Source organism: Anas acuta, chromosome 20 (genome assembly GCF_963932015.1).
Source record: "Anas acuta chromosome 20, bAnaAcu1.1, whole genome shotgun sequence".
NCBI lineage: Eukaryota > Metazoa > Chordata > Aves > Anseriformes > Anatidae > Anas > Anas acuta.
The window spans coordinates 7,806,712-7,831,252 of NC_088998.1; the positions used below are offsets into that span (position 1 = coordinate 7,806,712).

The following is a 24,541-nucleotide window of genomic DNA, read 5'->3' on the forward strand; positions in this document are numbered from 1 at the left end:
TAAAGCCGGGCGCTGGAGGAGCAGCCCCAGCGCGTGGCTGGTTTTATTTCCTTCCCCACTTCTCCTCCAGCCGGCCACCTTTTCCATGATTGCGTTTCACTCAGGGGCCCCGTAACAAAGCCATCACCTCGGTGCTGACTCCGGGAGACGAGTTACAATTACAAATTACCACCACAATTAGCGGTGGCTCTTGGAGAAATTGGAAAGGGGAGCGGGAGGCCCACACGCGACTGATTGCTATTCAGCCTGCTTCGCGGTGACCTTGCTCTGAAGACGATGATATTCCTTTAGCCTGGAAACCAGATTAAAAAAAAAAAAAAAAAAAAAAATTAATTGTAAATTAACAGTAATAACACACATTTCCTTTCAATTAATTTAAGCAGAATGAGGGGGGCGTGAAGAGCAGGCATTTGTTAAGGCCCGTACAGTTTAATTATTTTTTTTTTTTTTTACTTTCCCATGAGATAATGTAATTAATTTATCTTGGAGGGGTGGGGGGGGACATCGCGGATCGGGGAGAACAAAGCGGTTAACAGGCAATGGAAAAATTAAGAGCCCATTATGTAAATGCAGCATGTTTTACAGCATTTAGCTGGGGGGGGGGGGGAGGTACCGTGGGGTCTGAGAAGTAAGTAAAATAACGAGGCCGGGTGCTCGGGAAGGCTGTAATTAGGCAGGGCTGGGGCTCGGGGAGGCTGTCAGCATCCCGGCGGTCGGTGGGGGCTCGGGGCAGGGCTGAGTCCTGGGGGGGACGGAGGGGGGGACACCGGGAGGAGCCCCCCACACCGACCTCAGCGAGTTGATGTTGATGAAGCCGGTGGCGTCGGCGGGCTCGTAGTCCCCTTGCACGTTCATGCTGCGGAGAGAAAAGCGGTGTCACCCCTGTGGGGACGGGGATTTGGGCTGTGCACGGGGACCGCAGGGAGGCTGGAGCTGCACAACCACGAGCAACCAGGGCACGGCACCACGGGCACGTTCGCTGGGTGCCCTGGATCCCTGCTGCAGCCCCAAATGTCCCTCCGGGGTGACGCCTGCCACCACCGTGTCCCCAGCCATCCACCAACCTCGGGGACATCCCCGTGGCCGTCCCGCTCTGGGCAGGGCAGCGCAGCCCCAACACATCCCTTTCCTTCCCCAAAAATCCCAGCCCCGATGGCTTCCCACTGCCCCCCAAACCCCGTCTGCCTTCCCAGAAACTGCAAACCTTAAAGGAGAGGGGGGAGAAAAAAAAAGAAAAAAAAAAAAAAGAAAGAGTTTACAATGATTTTACCTCCCCTGACGGGCTACAGAAAAACCTCTGTGCTTTTATTTTTGCTCATTCGAGTGGTTCTGACCTGCTCTATAATTACGTTACTTTCTACCTACTGTGCAGAGGCATTTCCACACAGCTCTGCCTCTCACAGCTTTCTCTCGGGTTCCTGTGACGCCGTCACTCAAAGGCTTTCAAACCAGCGATGTAGAAATCAAAAAGAAAAGGAAAATGGTTGGAGACGCAGGGAGAATAAGTGCCCCTGCTTTTCTCTCCTCTCTTTTCCCTCAGTCCCACCCCCCTCCATCCTCCTCTTTTTTTTTTTCTTCCCTCTTTTTTTTTTTTTTTTTTTTTTACTTTATTCATTTAATCTCTCCAAGTGAGAGTGCGAAGCATAATGAAGGGTTGGGATGGATTATTAGGAGCTGTTGATTTTGAGGGGGAGGGAAAGGGGGAAAAAAAGCCAGAGAAGAGAAAGAGAGAAGATAATTTGACATTTACTCCGACTGATCTAAACTCATTCGGGTGTATTTATGGCTTATAAAGTGTTTAGAGAGATTGAAAGGGGCTGAGGGAGGGCCGGGGAGGGGGGGAGCGAGCAAGAGAGAGAGAAAACAACGCGAAGAAAAGGGAAAAGCCAGAGGAAAAAAATATATATAAATAATATTGACTCCAAAACACGGCTCGTGCTTGGCTGGGAGGAAACCACGGGATGTCACGGGTGGGCTGGTGGAGAGGTGAGGGATGGGATGGGATGGGATGGGATGGGATGGGATGGGATGGGATGGGATGGGATGGGATGGGATGGGACCCCCGCAGACCCCGTCCCCACTCACCTCACCAGCTCCTCGTTGTACAGGGAGCACGGGGACGCCCTGCCCAGGATGGAGACGTGGCCCTTGAAGACGGAGAGGCGCACGGTGCCCGCCACCGCCTGCTGCGAGCGCGCGATGCAGTGCCGCAGGAACTCGCCCTCGGGGCTGTGCCAGAAACCTGCGGGCACGAGACAGCCTCAGGGGAGGGGTGGGGAGGTTGGGGGGCTCCCTAGGGACGTGGAGGGTGTCCCCCCACCAGGCTGGGTCCCGCTAGGAAGCCCTTAGGGGGGTGTTTAAGGGAAAGGATGGGGTTCTGGAAGAGGGGAATGAGGTGCTGGGATGGGCAATCCCCAGCGGGATGCGGTGTCCGGGTATCGTCCTGCTCCATCACTGCCCCCCCATGGGGTGCTTCCCCCCACCACCACTTTCAGGGCAGTTTGATTTTCCCCTCCCATCGCTGAGCCCTCCTTGGAGCACGGGGTTTGGGGGACACGGGCAAACCACATGGGTGCCCATAGGGAGCTAGCCGCCGTCCTGTTCTCCACCTAACCCCAAGCACAGCAATCAGCCCCCTTCCCGCCCCCCCCCCCCCCAGCATCCCAATCTGGGCACTGGGGTGACGCACACACAGTGTCACATCCCCCAAAAAGCCAGCAGGGCAGGCGGTGGCACGGCCACGAGTTGAAGCCACCGGGAGCGCACCACGGAGGGGCCGTGGCCCTGCTGCTCCTCCTGGGCACCCTCCTGTCATTAAGAGGGGTAATTAGCCAGGAGCCCTCCAGACCCGGAATAAAACCTGGGAGATGGAGAGGGAGATAGAGGGGGAGAGAGAAAGAGCCCATTCAGCGCCCCCCCGGCCATCCCCTGCGTTATCTCTCCCATCTCCCTGCCTGCACACCGGTGCCCTCTCACCTTTCCTTTCCCAGCTGGGACTGGGGCTGAGCCCATTAAAGAAACAAACCCAGGCTTTTGTTGGCTCCCCGTGCCGGCCTCCCCACGAGGAGGTTTTGCAGTATTTGCCATCCTTTGCCCTGCCTCTGCCTGGATAAGGTGACGGGAGGTGGGTGCACGGCTCAGGGCTGGGGGTGGAACCGGTGCCACGTGGGCCTGGACATGCTGGGCGCTGGGGTGAGCATCCCACTTCTCACCAGTAAAACCATTCCCGGTGCCCTGAACCCCTCCAGCACAGCCAAAGGTGCAGGGCCCCCTTCCTTGCACACGGACAGCTCCACTGGCCGAGGGAATAAACCCCTCTTCTGGGTAACACACTCCAAATAAAACCCTTCTAACACCAGGGCTGACATAGGGCTGCTGCATCCCCGCAGCAGGGAAATAAAAAAAATTAAAAAACTAAGATAAATAAATCCAAGACATGTTAAAATAATAACCAGCTACTTAAATGCTGGCTCCAGCAGCTCCAGGTGTGGGGAATCCCCCTCCCTCCTCGCCCCCCACCGCCCACAAATTCCCCCCGTGCACTGATCCGTCCTAACACCTTCCCTGCTTTGTCAGCCCCGTCCTGCCCCGACCATCCCAAAACCACGTTGTGCAGGCAGACAAAGACGTTTTGGTACCTGTGGGACTGACCCTGCCCTCCACAATGGGATCAGTGGGGAAGGTAAACCCCAATCCTCCCGAAATCAGGGGCTGGTGTCCAAAATGAGGTCTCGCAGCATGGCCAGCTTGGGAACCTGGCCACCTGGGGCCGGGAGGGACCTTGCAGCACAGTGGGAAGTCACCGGCGGCACAAAGCCAGGCGCTGCTGCGGCCCCAAAATCAAATGGGATCAGCCTTTAACAGGCACTGATATTAAACAGCAACCGAGGGAAACTCAGCCCACGCACGTGGTTGAGCAGCCCCACATCAAAGCCTCCATGTGCACCCCAGGAGGAGGGAGAAGTGTGAGATTTCTGTCCCTGTCCGTGGGTCCCAGCCGGTGTCCCCTTGTCCCTTAGTGTCCCCATCACCCCCCAGCCCTGCCGCACTGAGCAGTGCCACTGTGTGGGTGCGCACAGCACAGCCTGGGGAAGGGGTTTTGGGGTGGGTTTTGGTCAGGAGGGGGCTGCCACTGCCCTGAGCCCACTGCCCTGGTGCCAGGGTGCTGGGGGAAAAGGATGGGGGAAGGTTTGGGGAAGGTTTGGCGATGAGTGAGCAGCGTGGGGATGAGGGGCAGGAGGCTTGGTGCTACAGCCGGGTGTGCTGCCTGGGACAGGGATGATGGCACCAGGCTCGGGGGGACACCAGGAGCATCCCCCACCAGGGATCCCTCATGGAAGGTGGCATCACCTCCTGCCAGCAGCCGTGGAGCCCTTTTACCCCAACAGCAAGCAGGGTGTGGGGACAGGATGCTGTGGATCTCACTAAATCACAGAACCCCAGACCCATTTGGGTTGGAAGGGACCTTAAAAGACCACCAGGATGAATCCCCCTGCCGTGGGCAGGGACATATCCCACAGGACCACGTGCCCAAAGCCCCATCCAGCCTGTCCCCGAACCCTTCCATGGACGGGGCACCCAAAGCATCCTTTGGACATGAGCAAACCCCTCTTTTTTTTTTTCCCCAGGTCTACCTTTGACAGCCACACCTGAATTTTGTCACCCCGTGGGGCACGCTGCGGGGCCTTTACGTACCGTTGTACACCAGCTCGGAGAATTTCAGGGAGAGCCCCTGTTTGATTCTCCGCACCTCCCGGTCCATGGTGAAGGCCTCGATATCTAAATGCGCGTGGTATAGGATCGTCCCCGCTGGGGTCTCATAGATACCTAGCCATTTTTCCAGGCAGGGGGAAAAGCAGAAAAAGAGAGAGAAACGAATGAGACCAAAACTGTCAGCAAATGACAAAAAATAATGACTTGGCTGACAGAAGGAGCTGTGGTCGAGCGCATTCAGTCCCAGCTTGCTGTAAAATGCATCTGTCATTATATTCATGCTGGGGCCGAGACAGTCCACTCCGCACCTTGCGGAGAAAATTTCTAGATTCCCCTCTTTGAAGAGGCACTCTGACGAGGCTAAATGACAGGGTTTGGGAACCGATCCCCCCACCGATCCGTGCCCAACGGTCTGCTGCTGAAAACCTGTAATTAAGCGAACGACGCGGGGCACAAGGCGCGGGGAGCGGAGGGCCTGAAATACCCTCCTCTCCCCTCGGCTGCCAAGCCAGCCCCGTGCTGCTGCCACAAAAAAATGAGGGCCAAGAGAGCAGAACCTCGGCCGGGGCTGGTGACACCCCCCTCAGCCCCTTCCCACCCGCCCCTGGTTGTGGGGAAGGTGCTCGGTTGGAGGGCGGGGGAATTATTGTGGGGTCGGGGGCAAAAGGCACGGGTAAGGCACGGAGGGAGAGCTGCTGCCTTTGTTCCGGCCACTCAGGGGTTTGTGTGACGTGGAAAGGGTTTAAATCTTGTTTAAATATGATGGAGACCACAAGGGGTTTTTGCAGACAGCGCCTGCCCTTGCTCGGGGTGGTTGCAGGGTCACGTCCCTGTGCCCTGCGTGTGGGCACCGTCCCCTCTCCAACTGGGCACCCACACTGGGTGCCCGGTTGCATGGCCCTGGGAATGGCAAAGGGCACCTGCAGGTTTTGCTGGCGTGCACAGGGACAAGGCTGCGTCCCTGAAAAATAAAAAATTCTGAGCTCAGCGATGAGGGAAGTTAGAGGAACGCTGCCTCCAAATCGTTGCCAAGAGCTGCTGTTGGGCAGCCTCAGCGAGCTTCGTGGTGCTGGGACCTGCCACGGAGCACACAGCTCAAACACCAAAATCCCCCGGCCCTTTAGTGAAAGGGCTGGAGGAGAAGAGCCCCCTGCCTTTCCTCAGCACAGCCAGCAGCCCCAGGACCCCCAGGCAGGACGGTGCCCACCCTCACACCACAGCGGGCACAGCTCCTGTTTCGGGGGGCTCAAACCCCCAAGCTGCATTCACCAAACCTCATCCCCACCAGGCTCCTAAAAACTCAGCATCCTCCAGGCACGGGATGGGACCTGACCGACCCCACAGGGGCCAATTCCCTCCTGTTGGACCACGCAGCAATTCCCCAGCCACATCCTGGGGGCTCCCCAAGGACCCCTCCCCACGGGGACAGCCCTGCATGGGGGCTCCAAACCCTGGCTGCGTGACCAAGCCCCCTGCAGACACGACTGACACCCCCTCTCCTTCCCCTTAAGGCTAATTTGGGCTGACCAAAGGTTCAGTTTTGCCTCCTGCCCCTCTCCACCCCCCCAGCTCGCCCCATGGGAGCGGTGACAGCAGCACAGGGCCCGCTGTGCCGGGAGGGGAGGTGACAGCCGAGCTCCCGGAGACACCTCGGGAGTGACACTCGCAGCGTCTCCAAGTGTCTATTTTCATCTCCCCGTGTTTACAGGAAAAAGACAGAGGTGTCAGCCACGCAGGCTGCCGGAGCTGCAATCACCCCGCAATTACCGCTGGGGAAGGGGGGGTTTTGGAGGGGGGGGGGGGCAGCCCCGCAGGCAGCTGCTGCTGCTTAAAATTTGCCAGTTTGTAAGCTCCAGAGCCTTCGCTGCACCGAGCGCGGGTGGCAGCCCGGTGCCGATGCTCGTGGGATGGGACAAGGTGTAGGGGAGGGTGAGGCCACCCAAATTTCTCCCCCCCCAGGGCAAATATTTGCAAAGTGGGTGCAGGATTATGAGAGGAGGGTGTGGGTTTAAGCAGGGTTTGCTGCTGGCCTCCTGCGTCGGTGCCGTGCCTCGTGGCCTCGCTGGGCGCATGGATGGGGAGGAGAGAAAAAAAAAAAGAATAAGAAAAGAGAGGAGAAGCCCCAGCTGAACAGAGCTGGGCTCTTTTGGCACCGGCCCTCCCCTCCTTCCTGCCTCCTCCCCACTGATTTCATTTACTCCACTTAATTAGCCCCCCTCCGGAGTTAAGAAGATAATTTGGTAACGAGGACGGGAACGGGCGCAAGGGGCAGGGAAGGTTGGCACTCGCCGCCCTGCCCCATCAGCCCCTGTCCTCCCAGTAAAACAAACACCTCGAAATCCAGTTAACAGGGCTTAAGGGGCTGGCACGGGCAAGCCCGGCGCGCCCCTCGCCCATTAGTCCTGAACGAATTTCAATTAGGAGCTTAGTAAAAATCAATGCAAATGAATTTCCCCTTCCCAAACCATGCGGGTTCAGGAGGTGACGGCGAGGAGGGAAGGTGGCCCGGCAGGGCTCGTGGGGACCTCAGCTGTCCCCGTGGCCACGGGCAGCCCCAGCACCGTGCCCGTGCCTCAGTTTCCCTTGGTGAGCGCAGATCCTTGGGCTAATGGGGTCCTGGTGACCCCGCAGAGCCCCGAGCTGGTGCCACCAGCAGGGTCACCGCGTCCCATGGGATGTTATGGGATTGTCACCCGTGAGCCCAGGCCCTGTCCCTCTTGGTGCTAACACCATCAGGGGTCCGAAATGCTACCAGAAGTGGCTCCTGGCCACCCCCTGCACCCCAAAACCCCCGGGGAGGCAGGTTCCAGCAGCACCCCCCTGCTCCAGCCCCATCCCCACAGGGGCTCCCCTCTCGCTGAGCATCCTGGTGATCGTGGGACACAAGAGGAGCAAATTGGGGGCAGGATCCTACTCAAAGAGAGGGAGGAAAGCCCAGGGCGAAGTCTCATCCCCCCCTTGATGTCCCCAGAAACCCGGTCCTCGCCCAGCAGGCAGCGCTGCCGCAGAGCCCTCCTGTGCCGGCACGCCAACACGGCAGCGAGCGCTCGGCAATGTCACGCAGGAGACAAACGTGACAGATAAATGGGGTTTGGAGAAATTATTAAATGCTGCAAGGGTCACTAGAGCATGTCAGCGGCTCTTAAAAAAAAAAAAAAAAAGAGGAGAATTTGACAAATTACTCAGCATCCTGCATGCAAATGTGCAAGCTGGGGCGTGCGGTTTGGGGGTTGGTTTTGTGTTTTTTCTTGTTGGCTTTTTTTTTTTTTCTCCTTTCTTTCGGTTTTAATTCAATTCTCCAAACTCTCACCGAGCGATTTGGGGTTTGGTTTCTCACCTTCCGTGGTTGATGCTCCGGCAAGGTGCCCGGTGCCCCGCAGCAGGGGCTGAGCGCCGCCACCGAGCCTTATCAAAATATTTGCTCGTGCCCTGCCACAGAGGGCAAGTTTAAAGAAAGGGAGCCTCTAATTAGGTATTAATGAGATTTAAAACAAAAGAGCAGGGACAAGAAGGGGGAAATGGTGATGAGCTGTCTCGTTACTCCGCTCTACCAGGGGCACCTCGCTGCCTCCGGAGGTTTCTGATGGAGCTGATCCCCAGGGGTGATCGATGCTCAGCCACAGCCCCGAGAAGGCAAAAATAAATCAAGGGATCGGCTTCCAAAAATCTTGGTGACTTGTGTTTGCCTCCCACACTTTGTCCCTGTGTCACACAGCCCCGTAGCAGCACCCTCCCATGCGCTCACCCACCAAGCCCCAAGCGGGGCGGTTTTCCCCCTGGGCCAGGTGCCACCCCCAGCCTTGGGGTCTCTGGTGGCACCGGGACCCCAGGGCTGGCACAAACCGTGGCACTGGCAGCCAGGGGACAGCTGCCTTCATAAAAAAACAGTAAGAAATCCTCATAACCTCCAAATCCTGAAGGAAATGGAGCAGATGAGGGCTGCCAGTGAGGCCGGCACCCGAGCACCCCAGCGATGCTGAGCATCCGTGACGTCCCACCAGCGTTTTCCCCTTTTTTTGGCTACTTTTATGTCTGGGATGGCACTTGGGGGTCAGTGACCACTCACCTCTGGACTTCATCCCCACGAAGCGGTTCTCCACGATGTCGATGCGCCCCACGCCGTGCTTGCCCCTGCGGAGGAGAAGGGCCCGGTGGCGTTGGTAGGGACCCCCAGGTCGGAGAGGTGAAAGGCAAATTGTGATTTTTTTTTTCCTTTTTGCCTCCTTTTTGCTCTGCCCCCCTCCCCTATCCATGTTTGCCATGGGCAGAGCCCCGTGGCAATGGGGCCAGCGGAAAATAAACCGGGCAAGGGGATGGGCACTGGGGACTGGCGATGCTGCAGCTGCGCTCGTGATGGCCAAAATCATTGAAAAACCACTTAATTAACATTTAAAAGGAGAACTACGTGGCAAAGCTCAGGCCCATTCATCTCCGGGGAGTGTAAAGGTGGAGGCACAGAGGAGGGCGCCTGGCACTGGGTGGCACTGGGTGGCACTGGGTGGCACTGGGTGCTCCAGGAGCGCTGCCCTGGCTCCTGGCACGGGTCAGGGTGGTCCTCGACCCTTCAGGGCATGCATGGGGATCAAAACCCTAAATCCCCCCGTGCTCCCAGCCTCGGCACCAGCGTGGCACAGCGGGGACAGCCCCGTCACCACCGGGGACGTGCCCGCCCGTTTCCACCCCAAACCGGGGACCCCTGGGGGAGGCGATGGGGGGCCGGGGGGCACTCACGCGATGTCGTTCAGGTACATGAAGAGCTCCAGGGCCGAGCGGCGAACGGCCCCGTCCCCGATGTTGGTGACCTTCACGGGGACACCTGCGGAGGGAGGTGGGCAGGATGAGGCTGGCGATGGTGGGATCCCCCCCCCGGCATCACCCTGCATGCGCTAAGGAGACGTGACAGATATGAACCCTAAATAACTTCTTAAAAAGGCGTATCCAAGCTGCTGCCCAGAGGGGGGGAGCGAGGGGAGGGGGGCACCCACCTCGGGAGAAAAAGCGAAATAAATAAATAAAAAAAGGCCATAAAAATGTCCCCCCCCACCCCCTACCCCCCTGCCCACCTCCACCCCTCTCTTTCCCTTCTCTTCTCTTTTAGGGCCTGTGAAATTGCAACCAGGCCCTTAACTAATTGAATTTCACGCTCGGCGATTGTCTTAGGGCGCAGCACCTTCTGGCCCACCAGCCCCTGGCGGGGGGCTGACAAACGAGCCACCCGCCGCCGGGGGGGGGCACACGCACGCACACGCACGCACACGCACCCCGTGGCGGGACGCTCCCTGGGAATTCATTATTGCACCTTTTTTTTTTAAAAAAAAATAAAATTTAAAGGCCCTGGGTGGGATGGAGGAAAGCCGGGGCTGGGGAGAGGGTGGTGGCGGTGGCGGTGGTGGGGGGGGGAGAGGCTGAATAGAATAAAAAAAAAAAGAGGCATTTTCTCGAGCAGTGTGAAATGAGCAATAAATGTATTAGGAAGCTGACAAGGGGGCTGCGGGGCCCACAAAGAAAAGCGGCGCGGAGTTGGAGGCTTAATCTCCCCTCCATCTGCCCTCCTCATTACCATGGGGCGCGCTGGCGGTTGCCAATCCGCGCTCAATGCCTCCCTTCCCAGCCTTTATCACGGGGCGCCCGCGAGAGCCGGGGCTGCTGACGGGCTCTGTCAGCTTCCCCCGGCCTCGACGCCCCCCCCCTCCTCTTCTCCAAGGGTTTATAAACTCGGTTGTAAATTGCTATTAAATGTAAGTTGCGGCAATAATGAACCTTAAGCCGCTTCTCGCCCGGCCCCCCCCCCCCCTCGGCGCCCTCCCCCTCGCCCCGGCTCTTTCTATTCTCGGCCTTCGCCGGGGCATTGGCCGGGGTCCGCGCGGCGGAGAGCTGACATTGTCGGGGCTGTTGTTGGCGAAAGCTGCTTAGCCTTTAAAATAGTTAATAATTAGATTAAAACTTCAAATAAATTAACTAGGGGCTGAATGGGGAGCCGGGAGGGAAAGGGGAGGGGGGGGGCTGAGCCTGGCGGGGAGGAGGATGGGGAAGCCGGAGCCGGGCTCCCACCAGCCCTGGGGGATGCGGGGAGGAGGAGGTGGCACCTCGGAGAAAGGGGGTGGCACGGGGACACCCATGGGTGGCGGGGGTGGGGGTCCTGTGTCCCCTTTGCCAGGCTCCAGGGATGGGAAGGGGTGACCCCTCCCATGATGGCAACCCCATGGTTGGCGCACATCCTGCTGCGACGCTGGCCAGGGCCACCTGTGTGTCCCCAGGGCCACCTGCACCCACTGCTCCGGGATGCCCATGGAGGCATTTCTCTGTCCCAGTGCCCCCCGTTGGAGCCCCATGGGACAAGGAGCCACAAGGGACGTGCCCAGGCCCCCCCGTGCCAAACCCCAACGCGCTCCAAGCGCTGCCCCAAGTTGCCGTGCCCCGAGTCGGGGCTCGTCCCACCTCCACCCGAGGGATGCTCCGGGCTCACCAGGGAGCAGGATCCGGCCCTAAAAGAGGAAAAATCACCAAGGGCAGGCTGGGGGGAAGCTCTTACCCTTCTCAAACTCGATCTCCAGCACATCTGGCGTGTCAGGAGAGGTGGCCGGGTCGCAGGTCTTCGTGTAGAGGCCGGGGGGGGCCGGATTCTGCAAGGGGGGGGGGGGAAGACAAGGGAAAGTGGGTGCCGTTGGCACAGCCAATGTCACCAACGTCCCCGGACCTCGGCACGCTTCGCCCACCGCCCCCCGTCCCCATCCCGAAGCGAGGGGGCCGCGGCGAGCGCCGGCACAAAGCAGCGCCGGAGCCGGCGGGGGCCCCGGGAACAAAGGGGCCGGAGAAATCAGACAATTTTTCCCCTCAACTTGATCTCATCTTTTTCTTCGACGCCCCCACAGCTGGAGGTGGAATAGCTGCGGAGAAGCAAGTCAGGCAGGGAAAAGTGCGACTTTTTTTCGGTCAGCGCGGAATAAGCCGGGCTGCGGCCCCGCCGCACTGACCGAAAAAACGAATGAGGAGGCCTGACCCCAGCAGGTGCTCTCGTCGCATGGGCTCTTTCACGGTGTCCTTGAGGTTAATACACACGGGGGGAAGATGGAGGAACAAAGCAAAAACCCATTTCAGAGCGCATCAACCTTTATGGATATTTTCCCCCAAGATTTGTCGCCGAAGGAGCATCTTATCTCCGCCAGAGCCGGGCCGCGGGGGTGACGGCGGGGAATTGAAGCACGTTCCAGATGAAGGAGGAAAAAGTAATAATAATGATAATAATAATAATAAAAAGCTTTCCGTCCCGGAAAGCAAATGCTTTGCAATTTAGCAAAGCTAAAACATCCCTCGTGGCTGCTGCCCCAGCCAGGTGGGCACCAGGCTGTCACGGTCACTCGTGGTGGTGGCACCGCTTCTTGTCCCCTTGTGCCACCAGGGAGGGGGCCCCAGCCGTGCCCACACACAGCCTCCGTGCTGGGAAAGGGAAGAGAGGGAAACTGAGGCACGGAGAGAGCCAGACACCCGAAATAGGGGAGAAAAGAAAGGAGGCACCAAAGCCAGCTTGTGGCAGCCAGTGACAGCCACACCGAGCCCAAACTCCTCACCCAGCCCCAAAACCTGCGGGATTTGGTCAAACTCCGAGGGAACATTTCCAAAGGAAACCCGTCCACCTCCACACCCACCTGCTCGCTCTTCTTTGCTCCAGGTGGCTCATCGGAGCATCCCCATCCCTTTGAGAGGCTCCAGGCCTCTTTCTGCTGCCCCGTTTAACGCCAGGTGAGCCGGAGCATGAAAACCATCCCCAAAACCCCAAGCAGCTTCCCACTCTGGGACCATCCAGCTACGTCCCCGCCACACAAAACACCCCACGTTCAGGCAGCTGGGGGTGGAGTTTCTCCAAATGGAGCCTCTCTGCGTGTTTTACATGGTAATAAATTGGTATTTTCCCCCAACAGGTGAGAGCTGGAGCCCCTGGCACCGGGTCCTGCCTGCGGCCAGCCCCGGGCGCAGCCTCTCCTGCTCACATCTCCTCCCTCCAGAATAAAACTGGATGAGGTAGAAAACAGGTTAAAAACCACCAACAACAAATAAAGTACAAAAGGACTTGCTTGAAAAAAAAATACAAAATTTTGAGTGGAAAATTAATTTCCCTGCAGAATTTTCACCTAAAATTTAGGGCGTGAGAAGTGCGTTTTGGGGTGAAAACTCCCCTTTACTTTTGGCTCCAACGAATCCCCGAGCCCGGCCGTTCCCAGCACCCCGTCCTCCTGTCCCAGGAGCGCATCCCGGGGCGCATGGCACTGCCCTCCCGCCGTGCCCCCTTGGTGCCCCTTCCTCTCTTTTTTACACAACGCACACGCGCGCACCTCCCTCGTGCCCCCCAAGCGCGCGCACGCACGCACAAATTACACGGGCTGCGGATTTCAATTTTACATCAGCTGGCCTCTCCTAGCCCTGATCATACTTATTAACCAGAGAAACCCGCTGGAGATGATGAAAAACTTGGGAGTTCAAAAGGAAGGACGGGGGGGGCGAGAAATGGAAAGTATTAAAAACTCTTTACTAAACATTGGAAGTCAGAGTCAGGTAGTTTCCAATTTTCTAAGCCAACTATGAAAACCCCTATTAGATAAAATAACTAAATAGAAATAAAAGTGACATTTGGCTTGCATTCCATCATTACGGTGCGGGTCTGTCCTCTTTTTATTCTCTCTCCTAAAAGCACAGTTCAAATGACAAATAGTTTGTTGCAGTGTATCAATGCCTCCTATTTATCCCGCCCCGCAGGGGGGCTCGTCCTGCAATGTCATCTTTAAAGGGGAGAGAGGAAAAAAAAAAAAAAAAAAGGGAGGGGGGGGGAAAAAAGGAAGAGTGTGTGGAAAGAGAGAGAGGGAGGGGGGGAAGAAAGAAGCAAGAAAAACGGGGCAAGAAGAGAAGAAATTGGAAGCAAATGGTCCATGAAGTAAACCATGATGCAGAGCTATCGATGCCGCAAATGGTTTATTCATCCGGCTGATATTGTTGTGCCCGGGACTGAATGAACTCTTTCAGAGTGCCATATGAAGTTAAAGCAAGTAAATTTCTATCTTTCTCCGCATTAGCTGCCTCATTGCCCTTCAATCGGGCCTCACAGAGGCAGAAAATAGCTCAACCATCTGCTTTCAAATCCCTCCCTTTGGCAGCTCTCCGGGCTTTGGGAGGGGACCCTGCCGCGCCTGGCACCCCGGCCACCCTCATCCTGGGCTGGGAAGGGGCTGGAGGTGCCACCACGCTCGGCACAGCCCTGTCCTGGCTCTGGTACGGGGGGAGACCTGTCTCTGACCCGGGGTGTGGGGGAATGGCCCAACATCTCCTAAAGGGACCCCATTTTCTGCGCTGCCTTGGGGCCGAAAGGCAAGGTGCGGGGCGAGAGGTGAGGGGTACCCATGGGGTGCCCGTGGGGATGGGGGTTCCCAGTGGGGCACTGCAAGGGGGAAGGTGCCCCTCTGGAGAGCACGGAGGAGGGAGCAGGGTGTCAGCCTCACCTTCCTCATCCTCGCATCCCCATGCTCTAGGTGTGTGTCTGCCTGGCCAGGAGCATGCTGCGCACCAGGGGTCCCCCTGCAGCTCCTCCGGCCTCTCCCCACGCTAATTAGTGCTGATGGAGAGCTCAAGTGGCCACCGAGCATCGCAGCCACAAGAACACTGACCCCGCAGGACCACCAGGCTGCAGGCACCCCCATGGGGACCACATCAGGGCTGCCACTTCCAAGCCATTGCTTTACCCCAAATGGAGATGATGGGGAAGCAAAAGGGACCCTGCAGGCTGCAGGCACGGTGTGGGAGCAGCCCGGACCCCTCCATCCACCCCAGTACGAGGTGTGGGGCAGCCCCGCTCTCCGCCAGCACCTCGTGTGTCCCGTTGCTCCCTTATTGCCATCCCGGGACATTTTCCCCTCCGCTGTCATCACCCTGAAACCGTCCCGTCCCCGCTGACGCCGGCGGCAATTAACGTGCCGGGAGAGAGGCAGCGGGGCCGGGCGGGTGGCAGGGCCTCCCCCGCCGCACGGGGCCCGCCGTGAAATTGCCAATTAGGCTGCAAACACACGAGACGCCCTCGGCCCTGTAGCTGCCACCCGCCCGTGATCGATTACCTTGGGGTTCTCCAGGATCCCGGCTTCGTAGCTGGAAAGGAAAAAGAGAGAAAAAATCACTGCAGCGCCAGCACCCAGCGCCCAGGGACCTGCCCGCAGCGGGGCCACCCCAAAACACTGCCACCACCCCATGAGGATGGGGGTAAATAGGTTTTAGGGCTCTTTGGAGCTCTTAGCAGCAACCCTACAAGGAGTGCTGAGTTTGGAGAGCCCAGGAGCTGCCACGTGGGACACGGGTGGCTCTGTAGCTATAGGAAGGGAGGTTTTGGGGTCAGCCTTGTCCGGCTCATCGTGGCTCAGGGGGACTCAAGCTCTCTGCTCTGGAGGTGTGAAGGATTGTCCTGGCCTCGCAGGGGGGGACGTGGTGGCCCCAGGCTCCGGATCCTTGCCCCACAGTAGCTGCCCGACTGCTCACCTGATGTGCATGAGGTTCTCGTCCATGCTCCAGGGTGTCTGGGGGGTCACAGGCACCGGGATCCCGTGCTTCTGCAGGGAGAAGGGAGAAACATTCAGCGAGCTGCCTGTGGGGCGAGCCAGCCTCTGCTACCGGCACAGGACCTGGGGGGCTCAGCCCCAAAATCACAAAGGCTCAACCCCACAGGCAGTGGCAATGCTCCTGTGCCTCTGACCCTGCGCCCCGTCACCTCCCCCCTCGATGGGCACGTTGGGGACATGGTGCCCCAACCCCACACCGTGCTGCCAGGAGGGGAACGGCTGCCCCAGCCCCGCCACGAGCAGAGATGGAGCCCCAGGGCATCCTTTAACCGAAGTGATGGAGATGTCAGCAATTTGTGCTTTTTTTTTTTCCCCCAGATCCACTCCAACTTGTTCCCCCGGCCGGGCTCCTCAGCGACAGGAGGTGACCTGGGGACACATCTCCAGCACCGCAGGATGCTCTCCAGCCTTCGACAGCACCAATCCTCTGCTGGGAGGGGACAACACCCGTGTCCCCACAGCCTCGTGCCAACACACAGCCTGGCACACATCCCCAAACCCACGCGCCCCAGGCTCACACCGCCCTGGCACAGCGGTGCCCCGCACCAGCTGCCTCCCCAGTGCAGCGCACAGCACCGAGCCCAGCTCCCTAACAAGGTCAGCGGCGCACTCAATTATCCCCTGACATTTCAATGGGGGAAATTGCCTGTGAAGACGAGGTGAGCACGCAGGGGAATTAGCCGGAGAGGTGACGGCAGCGAGCTGCAGCAGCCGGAGACCTCGGAGACGTCGCCCCGCCGGCGGCACCGCGCTCCTGCTGCACGCGAGCCACGGCTCTGAGGTTGGGATTGGGAATTTGGGGCTGGGTTGGAGGGTTTGGTGCTGAGGATCCGGGATTTGGCTGTGCAGGTGAAGGGCGCTCTGCTGCCCACGGAGCCTCCCGGGAGGGCAGGCAGGGCGCATTTGCACTTCAAATGGCCTCCACGCCACAAGCTCTGACTTGCAGAGAAGGCGAAAAGCAGCTTGCCGGGCGCAACTGCTGCTGCTCTGCTGGTTTCTCCAGGTGAGAGTGGGAAAACACCTCTCCCCGTCCTGTCCTGTGGCCACGCAGAGCTGCACATGCCTCTCACCCCCACAAAAACCCTACCCCAGCAGTGCCCTGGCTGCATGCAGAGGGCAGAGCGAGGGCTGGGGGCACAAACCTCAGCCCCATTTGGGGACCGACCGCAGCGCAAGCACGAGCACGGTGCCACGCTGCCATCAGGAGCCTTGTCCTCATCACAAAGGCCTCCTGGTTATTGGCAGAGGCCATTTCACCTTCATTAATTAATGCTGAGCTCCTTTTATCCTGAGGGGCTGTAATCACAGGCTCTCCCCTTTCCATCATTCACATCCAGCTCACCAAGACTCACCGCTGCCTCTGTGGGACCCAAATACCGTAAGGACCACGAGCCACCAGCCCTGAGCGAGTCCCTCCCCTTCCCACTGCTGCTCCTCCTGGCAGCCTGTGCTCGTGGGGCCATCCCCTTCACACCCTGATTTTCCACGGGAGCACTTCAAGTGGGGTCCTCAGCATCTGGACCCACGAACAAGCAGCCAACAAGCCTGGGTGGCTTCGGCAAAACCATGCCACCACCGAGGAGAGAAGGGGCTTCAGGGCACAAGCCCAGCTCCTTCAGCCTCGCCCTGCCCTGTCCAAGGGCGAACACCCGGGTTGCACCCAGGATCTCCACCTCCTTCATCCTCCTGCACCGAGGTGAGCACAGCCAGGCACTGGAAGGATCTGGCCGGGTCTTCCTCCTCCTGCACGTGAAACAGAAAAAACTCTGCCCCCCCTTTCTATTTTTTTTCTATTTTTTTTTTCAGATGCTGAGCATCAGAGGCCACGAGGTACTGCAAGCCCTCAACCCCAACCTCTTCTCTTTGAGCAGGGCCCCAACCCATTTCACTTTCCTTTCCCCATCCCCTTTCAAATGAAAAAAAAAAAAAAAAAGAAAAAAGAAAAAGAAACCCACAACAAAACCCAAACCCAAAACACATGTTCCATTTTCCCCGTATAATAAAAACGCCGCGCTCTTAATAACTCCCCTATTTGACAATTTGTTTGGCAACATATGGAAAGCTCTCGTAAACTCGCCCCTCCGCCGTACAACAACAGATGGCAAACACAATCCTCAACACGCCGCTCCCGGCGGCCCCGACGTGCTCGGAGGGCTCCTCGCCCCGCGCCGTGGCCCCGCACCTCGCCGTCCCCGCGCCGCCAGGCGAGCCTAGACGGCAGCTATTTAAAAACCCGAAGCAATTTTCTGGTTTCTGCACAGCGCTGCCTTTTTCCCTTTTGATTGATTGAGCCGAGTTGTCAAGCATTTCCATGAAGTCGCGAAAAAAGAAAGGTACCCTGGTGGGCACGTAAAAACCTGATGCAAAACTTCTAATATGTTTTATTGCAACTTGTACTTCAAAAAGGAAGAGACAACAAAGGCGAGCGGATTTGCTTTGTCTGTTATGCAAGTCGCCGAGCTGGGACCCGGGTTTCCTTGGAAAACGGGTTACAATTAGCAGGCAGGTAATTACGGGCTTTTGAGAAAGGAGGGAGGAAGGAGGAAACGCGAGGGGGAAGAAAGAAAACCGCCCTAGGAAAGCCCATCACGGTGCCGCAGCTGTGCCAGGCGAGCGTCCTACCTGGGCATAGTCCATCAGCTCGCGGCGCCCGGGGAAGCGCTGGTAGAACTCGGGCAGCCTCCACGGCGCGACGACCTGGTGGCAGGCAGCAGTGTCAGGCTTGCAGCCCCCTCTCCTGTCCCCCTTTCCTTCCCCCGGGCAGCCCCCCAGCTGAAACCGAATCTCCCCACGCCAGGGTAGCGTAACCCAAACCCCGACCCCAACGAGGTGCTGGGTGCGAGGGGGGAAACAGGGAGCATCCATCATCCTGCAGCTGCCCGGGTGCTGTTTGCTCAGTGGCCTGGTGGTGTTTGGGGTAAAAATAGGTCGATTGAGGATCTTTACGGCCCCCTCAAGTGCCAAAATGTTGCTTGGTGCAGCTGGCAGCTTGTTAAGGAGAGGCACGGCCGCGCGCATCGGTGTTAAAAGGAAATCCCCCGGGCTGCCTTACCTTGATGCTAGGGCACAGCGCGTAGCAGGTGAGCTCGAAACGAACCTGGTCGTTGCCCTGAAACGCAAATGGAAACGCTGAGGGGTTGCCTGGGAGGGGAGGTGGGTGCCCCACAGCACGTCGTGTCAGTGGGGCACAGGACCCCATCCTGCTCCAGCCCGCCCAGCACCCCCAGGAGAGGATCAGGGCATGGGGGTTGGAGCCAGGAGGAAAGATTGCAGGTTTGGATTTGGGAAAAAAAAACAAAAACTGCAGGAGCAGTGGGAACAGGTAATAAAAGGGAACATTAAAAACAGGTGACAAAAGGGCAGCTCCTGGCTGTGGCATTGTCCAGGGAGGCTGCCGGTCACTGGGACTGCAGGGGTGCGGTGGCACACAGGGTGTGATGGCACACAGGGTGTGATGGCACACAGGGTGCGATGGCACACGGGCGCACTGCAAGGTGCTGCTGTGCTGCAGTAACAGCCCCCACAGAGCCCAGAGGTGCTCCTGCAGCAGGAACAGGAGCCAAACGCCTGCAGCAGAGCGATGGGTGCGCGCCTCGGGGTGCCAGCTCCATCCAACCCGCAGCATGAGCCTCTCCGGGAGGCATCTCCCAGCGTGAAGCACCCCGAGCTGAGCAGGGCATTTATCCTCCAGCACAAAACCTCTCTGACACCACCGCAGGCAGATCTGGGCACTGGGCAGCGGTGCCAGCAGGAGCAGAGTTCCCACGGGCTGATCCCTGAGAGCTGAGCCCCAAGGTCTGGCCCGACCCAAACGCTCCAGGGAGCCTACAAAACCCACATCTGAGTATTTCTGCCTTAGAGGGGAGATGAGGATGGGAAAAACTCAGTGGCCAGGAGGCTGCAGCAGCTCGTAATTAACTATCTCCAAACCTCCCGTTATCTTAATTAGCCCAGGCTGGTGGGGCACTGCTAATGAGGCCAGGATGGTGGGAAGGGGCGAGCCTGGGGGTGATGAGCCCTTCCAGGGGAATAGGGCTCACCAAAACCAATTTCCACCAGCACCAAGGGGCGCAAGGACCCGCTCCCTCCTCTTGGCCCTGGCCCGAAGGATGCATTTACGGCCGGGCTGCCGAATCCCCGAGGACTATTACACAGAGGCGAGGGGAGCCACCGAAGCACTCATTTCCCTTACAGGCCCCAAACAAGTCCATCTGCTCCGGCAGCGGGGACACCACAGATGGCCCACTTTTAAGGCGCTGCGGGCTCAGCCGGGTCGAGTTACCCCCGGTGCTGCCTGCGCCCGCGGCTCTAATGGCTCGGGGAGGCTGCAGAGCCCGGGGAGCAGCCCCCGGGGAGCTCGGTGCTGGTGATGCCCAGGGGTGCAGGGGACGTGGCAGCATCGGGGTGGGTTCAGCCTCGAGCGGGCGTTTTCACGAGGAGGGTGCTGGGCAAGGGTGAGGGGAGAGGAGAAGGATGCAGGGGAAGCATCGTGGCAGGAACAAGAGTTATTTTGGCCAACGTGGGCATGCATCCAGGCTGTTCCTTATCTAATGACCCCCTCCTTGCAGGGCATCGTGCCCTTTGGCTGTCCCCAGTCTGGTGTCCCCCTCCTTGCAGGGCTTCTCCAGCATCACTGGGGACCCCCAGTCCCGGTCCCCTTTCCACCAAGACCCTACGGGTGGGTCAGGACGGGATGGATACGTGTCAGGGCCCTGCAGGATGGGGAGGAGGGGGGGATCCAGCCCCCCCTGGGTGAGTGCACAGCACCCCAGGGCCCTGCAGAGCAGCCACATGGGTGGCACCTGGTGACGGTGCCACCCTGAGCATCCCTGCAGGGGATGGAGGTGCTGGGGGGGGGTCCCCCTGCTCTGGCTGTTCCTGGGGAAATGTGACACGGTCCTGTGCGTCCCCCCCCTCCTCAGGACAAGGGATGGGAAGCGGTGGGGTGGCTGGTGAGGGGGGGGCACCTTTGCTCCAATGAATCCGGGAGGGGCCCAGCAGCGAGCTGCCCGAATCCAGAGCAGGCGCTGCGCCCTGAGCATCCTTCCCACGGTCTCTGGCTGCCTCTAGTGGCAAAATCTCCTCCCTGCCACCCGGCACGGCCTCGGGGACAGCTAGAGACAGCCGGGGAGGGCTCAGGGATTGCCCCAACCCCTCTGGGGACAGGGGGGTCCTGTGCCCCCCACCCAGCGTCATGGGGCACCCCCAAACGCGCAGCGCGGTGCTGGGTCCCCCCCCTGCAGCCTCCTCTCTTGCCCAGCCCGTGGCCAGGGCAGTTTTTAAAAGCTGCTGTTGAAAGGGGTTCGGTGTTGAAAAATAGGGATTTCTGACCTGCTGGGGACCCTGGCTTGCAACACCAACCTTCCTGCACGCCGCCAGGCTGAGGGAACCGAAATTGGGCAGGAAAAACCCAGAAGGAAGTGTCGCAACGGGGCTGAGCTCTGCAATCCCCCCCCCGGCACCCCCATAGAACCCACATCTGGGTGCCCCCAGCACCCCACAGCCCCCAACTCCCCTCACCTTGCCCGTGGCCCCGTGGGCGACGTGCTGGGCTCCCTCCTTCTGGGCGACCTCCACCAGCCCGCGGGTGATGCAGGGCCGTGCCAGCGCGGTGCCCAGCAGGTAGCGGTCCTCGTACACGGCATTGGCCTGCACTGCCGGCCAGATGAACTCCTCCACGAACTCCCTGCACACGTCCTCGATGTAAACCTGCAGGGACAGAGGGAGCCCGGATTTTGGGAGGAGAGCCGCGAGGATCCGGCAACCTCCGGGGATTTCGGGTGGCACCCCCAAAGGGTCCCTTTTCCTCCCGTCCTAGGTGCTGCTAAAAGGGTTTGCTGCAAACCCTCTGGGAAAGGGGCTGCTCGCTGCGGTGTTAGCACCGTGCCCGCACTGATCAGGGGGTGCAGGGGGGGCTCAGAGCCCCCGGTTGGAGGGATGCTGTTACCTTCTTGGCCCCCAGCGCCAGCGCTTTCTTTCGGGCTGCTTCGAAGTCTTCCTTCTGCCCAATGTTGGCCTGAAGGAGGGGAAAAGAATTAGTTTGAAAGCTTGCACAAAACTTAACGCGTGCCCAGGCTGCGTGGAACATCCCCTGCAGCACCACAGAAGCCGCACTGGCCAGGCTCAGAGCCATCCAGGATGGGTCCCCCCCCGGTCAAGGAGGTGACTTGGGGCCGTGCCACCCTGTGCCAACCCCTTGGCTCTGCCCCCATGTGCTGCCCTCGTTAGCAAAGGGTCATTAGGCAGCAGGGACAGGCTGTGCCCCACGGGGCTGGGAAGCTCAGCAGAGCAGCAGCAGGGCCACCAGCACGCCGTGCACCCGCAGGGAGCTGTCATTGTCACCCACCCCCTGCCCCAGGCACCCAGGGGCTCACCAGGTAGGCGACCACGTCGTAGCCCTGCTCCTTCAGCCACACCAGGATGCAGGAGGTGTCCAGGCCCCCGCTGTAGGCGAGGACGACGGTGCCCTTGGGCTGAGCCATGGTGCTGCGAGGCAAGAGGAAAGGGGTTTGTGTTGTGCTGCCCAGCAGAGGCTCTCCGTCCATCCTCTGGTTTGCTTCAGAGGTCCTCAGAGGGACGATATTCCCAAATCCTGCCCCAAAGGGGAGGCTGATCTTGCTTGGCACAGGGGTGAAACCCTCCCCAGTGTCCCCTGAACTGGCCCTGGAGCTGTCACGGTCCAGCTGGGAGCAGAGGGATGGGATATTCCAGCCAACGCAAACATCACCCAGGGGATGAATAACCAGGAGGTGAGGAGAGGAGCTCCCCGTGCGTTAAACACGCAGGTTCCAGCAGCTGCTTTGGACAGAGGAGGAGCCCTTCGTGCTGCAGCCCGTGCTGGGATGAGCTCCCCGAATAAAACAAGGGCTCCCAGTGATGCTCAGCCTTGTTTCAGCCTGGGGGAAGCGAGCTGCAGGCAGCACAGGATGGGGCTCACCATGGCACGGGGGGACCGGGAGCCCCCCGGGGCTGCAAGGAGAAAGGATGAGGGCGAAAAAGGAGCTGCAGCACCCTGCCCACAGCCCAGGCTGTGTCTCCTGGGAACGGGTGGGCACCCTGACCGTGTGCTGGCTGGCACAGCACCCGCTGAGCACCCGGGGCACCCCACAGCAGGCAGGCACCCCCGGGGCCGCCCCGTGCCTCCCTTTGCTCCGAGGAGCTGCGGTGGCAGCCCCACGACCTGGGGGGGCCTGGCTCAGGCAAGGAGGAGACGGAGGTGACCCGGCACATCCTGGGCACGTGAGCAGCACCCCCGGCTGCCCAGCTCAGCCCCGGTCCAAAGTCTAATTAATCGTTATTGGGAGTTTGTCCTAATTGTGCTGCCAGGGTGAAAGCTCTGCACAGGGATTCGGTGCCCCTCACCTTTTGGCTGAGGACATTGGGGACTTCAGCCAGCAACGGGAGATGGGAAAAGATTCAGCACCCTCAGCTTGGGGGGGGTCAGAGTCGTGCAGGGGGGGATTTTGGGGGCCCCAGTGGCTCTGCTGGCCGTGGGAAGGGGCCGGGGCTGTCCCCGAGGCAGGCTGTGAATGCGGGGCCCCGCGGAGGCGATGCCAGCTGACCCTTGGCCGGGAAGGCAGACGGCAGAACCGGCCAGATCCCATCCCCAGCAGCTTTCGTGCTCCTGCCAAGTCAGCACAATCCTGCTTTTACAAGGGGGGAGCGCCCCGTGCCTGGCTGCCCCCAGCACACCGCTCCTGGGGGGCTGCGCGTCCCCACGGCGCATCCCCATTGCACCAAACGGAGCAATGCTCGGAGCCAGCCCAGCTCCCCGGTGCAGGATCTGGCCTCACCGAGGAGCAGGGATGTTTGACAGCCCCATAACCACCCCACAACCATTTAATTTGGCTCCCGAAGCCTGCCTGTGCCCCTCAGGCTGCCCGTGCAGGCACCACCCAGCCTTGTGCAACCGGCGTTTCCACGAGCCCTGGGTGGCTGGGTGTGGGCAGAGCTGGGTCCGTGCCCAGCACACCCCGGCTCTGCCTTTCCCTTCCTCACCAGGGCATTTACAGGAAAGGCAAATCACCCTTCCCGAAAGGGGCCAGCCAAAGCACAACGCTGCGTCTGGGCAAACCACCCCCTGCATCCCCAAAACTCATCCCCTCTGCAGCCTTCGGCATCGCCCAGGGACCCGGGCACCTCGCCTCGCCCCCAGGGACACATCCTGGAGCATGGGGCCACCCGCAGCTGCGGCCCCATAAACACGGCTCCGTGCCCACGAGGAAGGGAAAGCCTCAAAAATACAGGATAGGAAATCAAAGCAAACAGAGCTGGGCAAAGTGGAGCATTTCGGGGCTTTCTCAGCCCTGCTCATTGTGCTGCAGCCGTTTCCTTGTGAGTTAGGGCACGCTTTGTACCGGAGCGGCTGTTTGCTCTGCCCCACAGGAATACTGAGATGGTCTGTTTAAAACCAGGAAAAAATAAAAAGGCAGCGAGGTTGGAATAAAAAGCTTGAGTCTCTGGCAAGGAGAGGAACTGCCTTCCCCAGGCAGGAGGGCAGAGCAGCCCTGGTGCTGTCGTGGCTGGGACAAGCAGGCTGCAGGGACGTGCTGCTGGCATTGGGATCAGCCTCGGCATCGCAGGATCCCCATCCTGACCCCACAAACAGAGCTTGAGAGCATTGGGGTGCTGCCCGCCGGGGTCTCAGCTCCTCTCCCTGGGGGTGGCCAAGCTGGGGACGCTGTCAGGGTGGTGGGGATCACCCCGGGACTGAGCTAGAAGGGGTTTGGGAGCAGCCTGCACCCCTTTTAGTGATAGGAAGGGGCTGGGACCCCCCTGCCTGGTTAATTTGGGGACCAGCGAGCTCTTGTCCAGCACCACGGTGGCAAGAACCTGAGGCTGGGTGAAGAGGGGACAGCGAGGGGCAGGGGACGTGTCCCACCCAGCAAAGGGTCCCTTTTCCCTTCCGCCCCCCACGCCAAGCCCACACTCACCCCCTCGGCAGGACGTGGGAGGCTGGCTGCCCCAGCTGCGTGTCCATCCTCCTCCTCCTCTTCCTCCTCCCTTATAGCCCAGCCGTGGGCAGGCGGAGCTGCCGCAGGACTGTCCCCTCCGTGGGCACCATCCCCAGGCGAGGCCCTGCCCTCATCCTGCCCGGGGCAAAACGGGGCAGGAGGGGGGAGAACTGGTACCCCCAGCCCCACAGGACGCAGGATTTGCCCCGTGCTGGCTCACTGCGCAGCTCAAGGGGCTGTCACCGCTGTCCCCCTGCTCCTCCTCAGCATCCATGCAGCACC

The 24,541-nt window shown here is 59.6% G+C and overlaps 1 protein-coding gene across 1 annotated transcript; it reads right to left on the reverse strand.

Moving 5' to 3' along the window:
• Positions 1 to 24,386, reverse strand: ASS1 (argininosuccinate synthase 1). The gene is made up of 15 exons (XM_068656951.1): positions 24,239 to 24,386; positions 21,680 to 21,791; positions 21,253 to 21,321; positions 20,826 to 21,014; positions 18,358 to 18,414; positions 17,928 to 18,002; positions 15,226 to 15,296; positions 14,811 to 14,841; positions 11,246 to 11,336; positions 9,445 to 9,529; positions 8,780 to 8,844; positions 4,696 to 4,827; positions 2,086 to 2,242; positions 791 to 856; positions 1 to 292 (listed from the first exon to the last, which is right to left on the reverse strand). The coding sequence occupies exons 1-15, from the start codon at positions 24,283 to 24,285 to the stop codon at positions 238 to 240; spliced, it is 1,302 nt and encodes a 433-aa protein (XP_068513052.1). The 5' UTR covers positions 24,286 to 24,386; the 3' UTR covers positions 1 to 237.
• Between the last annotated feature and the right edge of the window lie 155 nt (positions 24,387 to 24,541).

Bases quoted from the DNA above. Each gene is read 5' to 3' on its own strand.
- ASS1 (XM_068656951.1), bottom strand. From the start codon at position 24,285: ATGGACACGCAGCTGGGGCAGCCAGCCTCCCACGTCCTGCCGAGGGG. The intron at 18,003-18,357 runs GTAAGGCAGCCC...GCCTGCCACCAG, and splicing joins CGCTGTGCCCTAGCATCAAG to GTCGTCGCGCCGTGGAGGCT. The intron at 2,243-4,695 runs GTACGTAAAGGC...TCGTGCCCGCAG, and splicing joins CTCCGAGCTGGTGTACAACG to GTTTCTGGCACAGCCCCGAG.